Genomic DNA, 8,019 nt, shown 5'->3' on the forward strand with positions numbered 1-8,019 from the left:
TTGTCTGGTATAAGTACAGACTTTCCTGTTTTTTTTTTTTTTTTTTTTTTTTACCACCATCTGTGTGAGTTATATTTTTCAATCCTTTTCCTTTTTGTGAATTATTAAGCATACTGAGCTTGTTGCAGAGAGAATGTAATTGGGCCTTCTAAAAAAATTCATTCAGTCACTTCTTTGTTTTGACGGGGAGTTTAATCTATTTTCAGTTAAGTAATTGTTGCTAGGGAAGCGCTTACTGTTGCTATTTCGTTAGCCTTCAAATTCTTATTTTTTTTGTGTGTGTGCTTGTTATCTTTTTTTGTGTTTTGTTGATTTTGCAAATTGATATGCTTTGATTCCTATCTTCTCTACTTTGTGTAACTTCTATAGGCTTTTGTGTGTGGTCACCCTGCAGCCTTCATAAAAGTTTATTATAGTTTTCTATTTTAAACTGCAAACAACTCAAGTTCAGTTACATACAAAACCACTACACTGACTTTCCTGTCGCTATGCTTTTACTACCATTGCTATCATTTTTATTAATATTTCTCTTGGCATTTTTCCCCTAAATTTTATTGATAATCTTGTTGAATTCTTTTTTAAAGATTTATTTATTTGTGCACACAGAACTGGGGTACAGGCCAGAGGTGCAGGGGCTGTGAGAGGCTTCACAAGAGACAGCGTGGGGAGCAGAACAGGCCGACTGACGAAGTCCACTGCTGAGGGGAGCAGCGGGGGGTCGGGAGAGGTCTGCTGCACCCTGGGACCACCTCGGGGCGGGGACCCAACTCTCACTGGCTTGCCGTGCTGCATCCTAATGCACTGCACCACCAGGGAGGGCCTGGTTATGGTTATTTTTTTTAATACATTTACCTTTAACTTCCAGAGCGCATTTAAAACGACTTACCACTACATGGCAGCACACTGTTCTGTGTTTGTCTTTGTCGTTACCTTCACCAGCAAGGTTCATAGTTTTTATTCCAGTGCGTGCCCTTTAGTTCCCTTGTTTCAACTTGCAGAAGCCCCGTTAGTATTCCTTGTCAGTCATTTCTAGTGGTGAAGAACTACCTGAACTTTTGTTTGCTGGGAAAGCATTACTTCATTGTGATTTGAAGGACAGTTTGCTGAGTATAGAATTCTTGGTTGGCAATCTTGTCTTTGTGGTACTCTGAGTATTTCTGCCACGTCCTCTGACCTTATGGTTTCTGCCACAGGAGCTGGACACGCGGAGTCTCCTTTGTGTGATAAGTTCTATCTCTGACGTCAGAGGACATGCGTTCTTCCTATTTCTTGCTGCTACCTACATGCCACGCTGGTTTCTCACTGAGCGTTCATCTGTGTGCCTGGGTGGCTCACTGTGGCCGAGTGGCAGTGTATTCTTGTCCTTGTGTGATTCCGGAGACCAAGGAAGGAAGATGTGAGATTCAGCATCTGCAGACTACCTTGAGTACTTACTGCATGGAAAGAGGGTGTGTCTGGGTCCTGTTTCTTTCAAAACAACACAAATTATTTTCCTTAGAGTTCTGGAAGATAGAAGTCCAAAGGGGTCTCCCATCTTTTTGGTGGATATGCTAATTCCTTCTGGAGACTCCAGGGAGAAGTGAGTCCTTGTCTTCCTTTGCTCCTAGGGAATCGCCCACCTTCCTTGGCCCATGGCCCCTTCTTCCAAGCCAGAGATCGTCAGTGGAGTTATTTTCCCGTCACATGCTTCCAGCTTGTCTGCTTTCCCTTTTCACGTGAAAAGCCCCTCTCGTTACATCAAACAATTCAGAAAAGGTCAACTGACGAGCAAACTGAATTCCATCTGCTACCTCAGCTGTTCTTTGCCAGGTAATATGACGTTCGTGGGGCCTGGGAATTAGAGCCTGGACATCTTTGGGAAACCATTATTTTGCTCACCATAGAGAGATGGTGTGAAACAGGGAAAAGATACGAGTTTGCAGTTCTCAGACTGTGGTGTGTGTTTGCAGCTAAGTAGAACAAAAGACAGAATATGAAAAGTATCGTGCAGGGTTGAGAGTAGGAGCCAGACTGCTTCAGGGATTAGGGATGCAGAGAGACTTTGTGGGGAGCTGCTGTGGGACCTTGGTCTGGGCAGGGCCGCGCTCCAGTTAGAGGGTCATGCGGGGTGTGACAAGGCCCCCAGCTCGCTGCCTTCGGGGGACAGCAGTTACAGGAATGAGAGTCGCGCCCTTCGATCATGGCGCCGGTGTTTCCGGTGGGCCCCGTCACAGCCAGCGTGGGCCATCGCCACCCAGCGCCCGGATGCCTGCAGGAGCCTGTCCCAGGGAGACTACTTCACTGAATAAGCCACAGGTCTGCATGTTGGTGCGATGTTGAGATTTAAGAAACTAGTTCTAATTCAGTTCTTTTCTTTTAGACCCTAGCTAGGACAAACACAAGTCAGAGGACTTCTGCTTATATACTCTGACGCGAGGCACAGAGCGGCTGTGCAGCTGTGCAGTCAGCCATCTCTGGGTTCTCGGCACACTGTGCCGACCCCCGGCCGCAGGGAGCACCTTCCGCAGAGCTGGCTGGACGCCTGGCCTGGGTCGCAGGTGATGTCCAAGCCAAGGCTGCTGATCAGAGAGGGAGGAGTGTCGGAGCCTGCCGCCAGCAGACAGGGTTTCTTCTGAGCCTCCGCTGCTGCCATTCCCGAAAGATCTGGGGCACACCAAGCATCTCCCAGGAGGGTCTGCTCCGCTCTGCAGCGTGAGAGCTGGTACATTGATTCAGGAATTGATGTCTGCAGTGCTGCCTCGAGAGGGAGGGGGAGAAAGAGAAAGGAACGGGGGGGAGAAACAAGAAAGAAAGAGGAAAGAAAAACTAAAATTACCTCTTTTGTTTGTGCCGAAAGAAAAACGCTCGGCTCGCAGAGAGGCGGTAGATAATTAGGGCCGTTACTGGTAGGAAAGTTCATCGGAAACGCCATTATTTTTCCAAGAACTTTGGAAGGAGAGAAATGATTCCTGTATCATCAGCTGCAACAGAATAGAAAATTTATCCCATCTTGAACCCCAATTGCAGGCTGATGACTTAGGCTTCTGAAAGGGCTTTTTTGTTTCCCCCCAAGTACAGAGCATTCCGGGCCCCTGGGGGACACAGGCGGAGCCTGAGGAACCGGAGCTGGCATTCCTGAGGGGCGCGCCCGGCGGTGCCAGAGTGGGGCTCAGCCCTGCGAGTGTCGCCAAGTCGGGGCTCTGGGGGCTAAATCCAGGAGCTGTCCAGGGCCGCGCCGAGCTCGCCCTTCAGCCGGCCTTTTGCAGGAAACCCCGGTCCTCCCTCTCTGCCGGAACTGGACGTTTCCGGGCGTCCCCTCGCGTCAGCACCCCGATATCTGAGAGGTCTCAGGTTCTACCTGGAGTGTGCGCCCTTGCGAGTCGGTGCCTGGATGGGCTGCGCCGCCCCCTCCCCTCGGCCCCCCCCATGACTGGGGAGCTGCTGACACCACCCTGCCTCAGTGTGCGCGTCTGTAGGGTCTTTGGGTTTTGCCAGGGATGGTAACCGGGTGCTGCAGTTATGCCCCCGAGAAGCAGCCTCGGCCGGCACTGGCGACATGCCCTCCTCAGTGCCGCCGCCGCCCGGTGCCCGGGCCGGCCTGAACCTCGGCCGGCCCGAGTGCGAGGGCCTGGGGTTCCCGTCAGACTTGCGTGGGGATGCCAGGGGAAGGAGCCGCCTCCGTCGACCCGCACAAGCGCCTTGTTCAGCGAGGGCTGGGTCGGGAGACCGTGTCTCCTTCGTTCGTTTACGCAACAGCTATGTGCGAGGCGTTGACTGAGCAGCCCCATCACACCAGGCCGCAGGGGACGAAGACGGGTTCAAGCCGTGCCCAGCCGTGCCCAGGTCGAGAGGAGCGCGTGTGGCCGGCGGGGCTGCCAGGCGGCTGCGAGTGGCCGGCGTGCCCAGCACCCACTGACCCAGGGCCTGGCTGGGTCCGACGATGGGTCGTGCTCCGGGCACGAGGGTGGAAACGCCGACAGGTGCTAGTTCCCAGGGGAGAGACAGACACGTCGGGGGTGTCAGCTGCCTCGCAGGTCTGCCCGGGGCCCCAAGCCACGGCCCGAGTGAGCGCCGCAGGCCGAGCCACGGACACGGAGGGTGAGCGGAGACGCTGCCGGTCACAACAGGATAGGACGTGCCTGTTCCACAGCATGACCCGCCGGCCCGATGGCGGGTCCGCTCGCTGGGCACAGAGCAGACACAGCACCCCTCCTCCTGCCTCCCTCTCGGACACACACAGGGGCTCCTCTACCACCCAGCACCCCACTGTCTCCCAGGACAAGGAGGAACGCCTCCCTCGCCCTAGAAGGCCGCCCGCCAGCGTCCCCGCTCACCAGTCCTCAGCGCCTACGAGCTTGCTGCTGTTTGTGCTTGGGATAACCTCTCGTGCTCTCCGGTTCTGTCCCTCCTGGGTCCCCCCGCCGCTCCCCACTTCTGACACAGCCGCACCCCCCTCCTCTGGGCTCAGCTTCGGTCCCCCTCTTCTACAGCCTTCCTTGCGCCCAGTGGCTCACTCCACCATTCGCTCCTTGTCCAGGTGCTGGCCTGTCTCCGGGCACAGGTGAGAACCGCGTGGCGTCAGCTTCCTGTTCTGGTTCCGGGCTCCAGGCAGGCAGGGGTGACGTCTGTCTGGGGCGTCTCGCCGTCTCCTGCACTCCACTGACGGTGCCCAGGAATAAGCTCCCAGTGGCACACGCGTGTGCACACACGCTCACACGCTCACGCACACACACGCGTGGGGCGCTTCATGACATGGCCTCAGGAGCGCCTCTATCCAGTGCCAGGCTTTCTTGCGCAAGGAGCCCTGGGTAGAGATGCAGACTCCCTTTTGTTCCGTTCAGACCTTTTCTATGAGCTGCGCCGTCTTCCCATGAAGGGGACATCGGTACCCGCCAGCGTCTCCCCTGGGGACGCCCACCCTGCCGCGCGGTGCTGACGGCCTGTGCCCAGAGCTGGGACCCGCGGCCCAGCGCCCTTCCTGGGGTCCCGGCAGCCCAGCTCTGCCGCGCGGGCCCGTGTTGACGAACAAGCCGGGGAGTGAGCAGCTGGTCATCCAAGCCCGCGGTGCCACGGGCTACCTGTCACCCACCTGCCCACGCGAGAGGGACTGCCACGTTCCCGAGACCTGGCGTCGTGGTCTGCTGTGGAAGGTCGTGGTGACGCCGTGGTTTTGTCTGCAGGGAGGCCCCGGGGCGCCTCTGTGTCACGTCACTGCCACCCGGCGTGGTGCCCAGCTCTGGCTGGCTTCGCGGCCTGCGTGTGAGACCCAGGTCTTCTCTCAGGCCCTCCAGGAGCCCTTGGTCTCGGTGTGGGTTGGCACACAGCTGCCAGCTGAGCCCACCCCACACCCCTCAGGGCCGCACCAGCGGAGGAGGAGACATGGAAGCCTCAATGGCTGCTTCAGCTGCCCTTGGGAGGCTCCTGGCAGCCGGCGGGCCCTTGATGCATCCGGGGAGGGCGCCGGTGAAAACGGGGAAACAGCAGCCGCCAGCAATGGCAGGGAGGCGGCTTCGGGGAGCTGCGGCGTCCAGGAACCCTCCCTGCCCTCACAGCCCTGGGGGCACTGAGGGCAGGACTGGCCTGCGCGGGGGCGGACAGGGCCCGGAGAAGCTCTCCAGCTCTCCCCGAGGGTGGCCACCCCCCCCCTGTGGCCCAGAGCCTGGCTGGGGCGCAGCTTCGCCTGAGGCTGCTCCCCCTTCTGCTAGCTGTGAAGGCGCAGGGGCCCCCGAGGGCTTTGTGGGGATGAGACCGGCTGGCGCGCCCCGATCCTGCTGCCCCTTGGCGGGGCTCCTAGCCCGGCCTGCTGGGCTGACTGGGAGGGCCGGACTCCCGGTGGGAGAGGACAGCTAACAGACAGCACTCCTGCGCTCCGGGCCCGGGACTTCCAGACTGGCCTCTGCTCCAGCCACCTCTGTGGGCGCTGCTGTCCCCAGAGGGCTCTTCCGCGGATTCCAGACCTCTTCCCCATCAGCCGCCTCTTTCCAAGCGTGGCTCGGAGTGGCCCAGCGTGGAGCCTCGCCTGTGTGTTACCCGGGCCGCCGGCCCGTGGCCCGTGGCCTGGGCCCTCTCCCACGGCCCTGCACGCTGAGGGGCCCCCGGCCGCTGAGCGTCTGGTGGTCTCCCGACAGCTCGGCCGGTTTCTGAACAGGGCTGTGCCTTTGCGTCTTACGGAGCCTGCAGGTGCAACAGCTGGTCCTGCGGGCACGGGGGGTGGGGGGCGTGGGGGGTGGAGGAGACTGCCTGAGCCGGAAGCGCCCTCTTCCCGCCAGGCCTACACGTTCGCGTCTCCCTTCTCTGCCACCTTCCTCGGCTGCCCTCACACCCATGTCCTGACACTGCTGTCTTCATCTAGCTGCCGTCACCTGGGCCACCTCGCGTGAGCTGCTGGTTTTAAGTTCAGGCTCTGCAGCTGACCTGGCCTGGGGACACGTCCTGGCCCTGCCCTTGAGCTCTGTCTCCTGGGCCGGGGCTCAGGTCCCCAGAGAGAGCAGGCATGGCTCACTGCTGTGCGGACGGAGAACCGCAGCTGCCCAGGGCAGCCTGAGGCCACAGGATGGGATTCATGAGCTGCCGCCGACCCTGAGCGCACAGCCCTTCGCAGTTGGCCCAGCCCGTCCACTTACCAGGCAACCAGAGGGCCGTCCAGCAGCTTAACTCAGGCCACACCCCCGCTTGGGGCTCCTTTGTGGCCTCCCTGTATTTACATTTGCTCCCAGCTCCACAGACGGTGGCCAGCTGGCCGGACACCTCTGTCCTGCCCTTCCCACCGCCCCCTGACGCAGACGCACCAGCCTTTGGCCTGGCCCTGAAAGCACCAGCGGCGTCCTCTGGGCATGGCTGCGGCCCAGCTGGAACCGGCTGGCCGGGCCTCTGCCCTGGGTGCAGATTCACAGCCACCTGCTCAGCGGACCTGCCCTGGCCTCCAGGCCTGGCGAGCTCCACCCCGCTCCACCCTGGGCAGCTCGTTGCCACTGCAAACAGCTGTATGATCTGCTTGCTTCCTCTTCAGCTTGCAGGTTGGGGGCCTGACCCGGCCAGGGCTCTTCCCAGCACCTGGCCATTGTCCGCAGGTGGATCCTTGCAGAGGCCACTCCTGTCCGCATACCGGCATGGCTCCCGCAGACGCCGGGCGGGGTGCGGAGATTCCCCCTGCGGGTTCTGCCTCCAGGGGCCCGGGGCGGCCTGTCCTGGCGCCTCCTCCGTGGTCCCTCCCTCCCATCCCAGGGGCCTGTGAGACGCTTGTTTTCCTAACCTCCCCGCTCCCACCCGCCCTGACATCTCGTACCTCGGTTACGCGGCTGCGTGTGGTCTCCGGGATGTCTGCTGGTACGTAGCCGAGGACCATCAGTCTGTTGCCTGGACCAGTTCCACCGTCTTTGCAGGGCCTGATGGCATGGTCAAGCCCGGTGGCGGGGAGCCCCCCACCCCCACAGGCCTGCTCTGGACACCAGCAGGTCAGGCCTGAGTCCAGGGAGCTGGCCAGGCCGGGGAGCTAGGGCCCAAGGGGGGCTGGCCAGGCCTCAGCCTGGCCCTTCCCCTGGGCTTTTCTCGGGACTTTGTGGAAACCTGCTTGGCAGGGCCTGCCCACGGCAGGGAGCGCGGGTCCCAGAAAGCTCCCGCTTCCTTTCTTCCCCTCTCCTCCTCTCCCTCCCAGGACTCCTGCTGTTGGGTGGTTCTGAGAAGTGGGAGCCAGCTGGCACGGCTGGCCGAGTGGTGCAGTGGCCGCGGGGTTCTGCTGTGAGGCATCTGTTTTTAAGATAAACCAGGCGAGGCGCTTTCTGCTTCTAGGGGGCCGGGGGACCTCCGCCTGTGAACGAGGGGTCCCGTGGGCAGGCAAAGGCACATGTCTTTGAGCTCGCAAGCTGGTGGCACTGGAACGGAGAAGCGCTTTGTTTCCGCCTGCACGGACTTCGTCCTCCCCGGCGCCTGCATGGACTCCGTCCTCCCTGACGCCTTCAGCACTTCTCCCTCCTCCCTGCGCCGCAGAGGGACCAGCCATGACGTGACCACGCTGCCCAAGAGTCTCCTCACTTCTGCAGT

The 8,019-nt window shown here is 60.0% G+C and overlaps 1 protein-coding gene across 1 annotated transcript in view; it reads left to right on the forward strand.

Annotated features, from left to right (window-relative positions):
- Positions 1-1,631: 1,631 nt before the first annotated feature.
- STK32B (serine/threonine kinase 32B) overlaps positions 1,632-8,019 on the forward strand; it is a 72,546-nt gene continuing 66,158 nt past the window's right edge. Inside the window, exon 1 of the mRNA XM_012724045.1 lies at positions 1,632-1,809. Coding sequence (XP_012579499.1) covers positions 1,632-1,809 — 178 coding nt within the window. The remainder of the gene's footprint in view (positions 1,810-8,019) is intronic.

This window comes from Condylura cristata, unplaced genomic scaffold (assembly GCF_000260355.1).
Source record: "Condylura cristata isolate star-nosed mole 26May11 unplaced genomic scaffold, ConCri1.0 scaffold00012, whole genome shotgun sequence".
Classification (NCBI taxonomy): domain Eukaryota; kingdom Metazoa; phylum Chordata; class Mammalia; order Eulipotyphla; family Talpidae; genus Condylura; species Condylura cristata.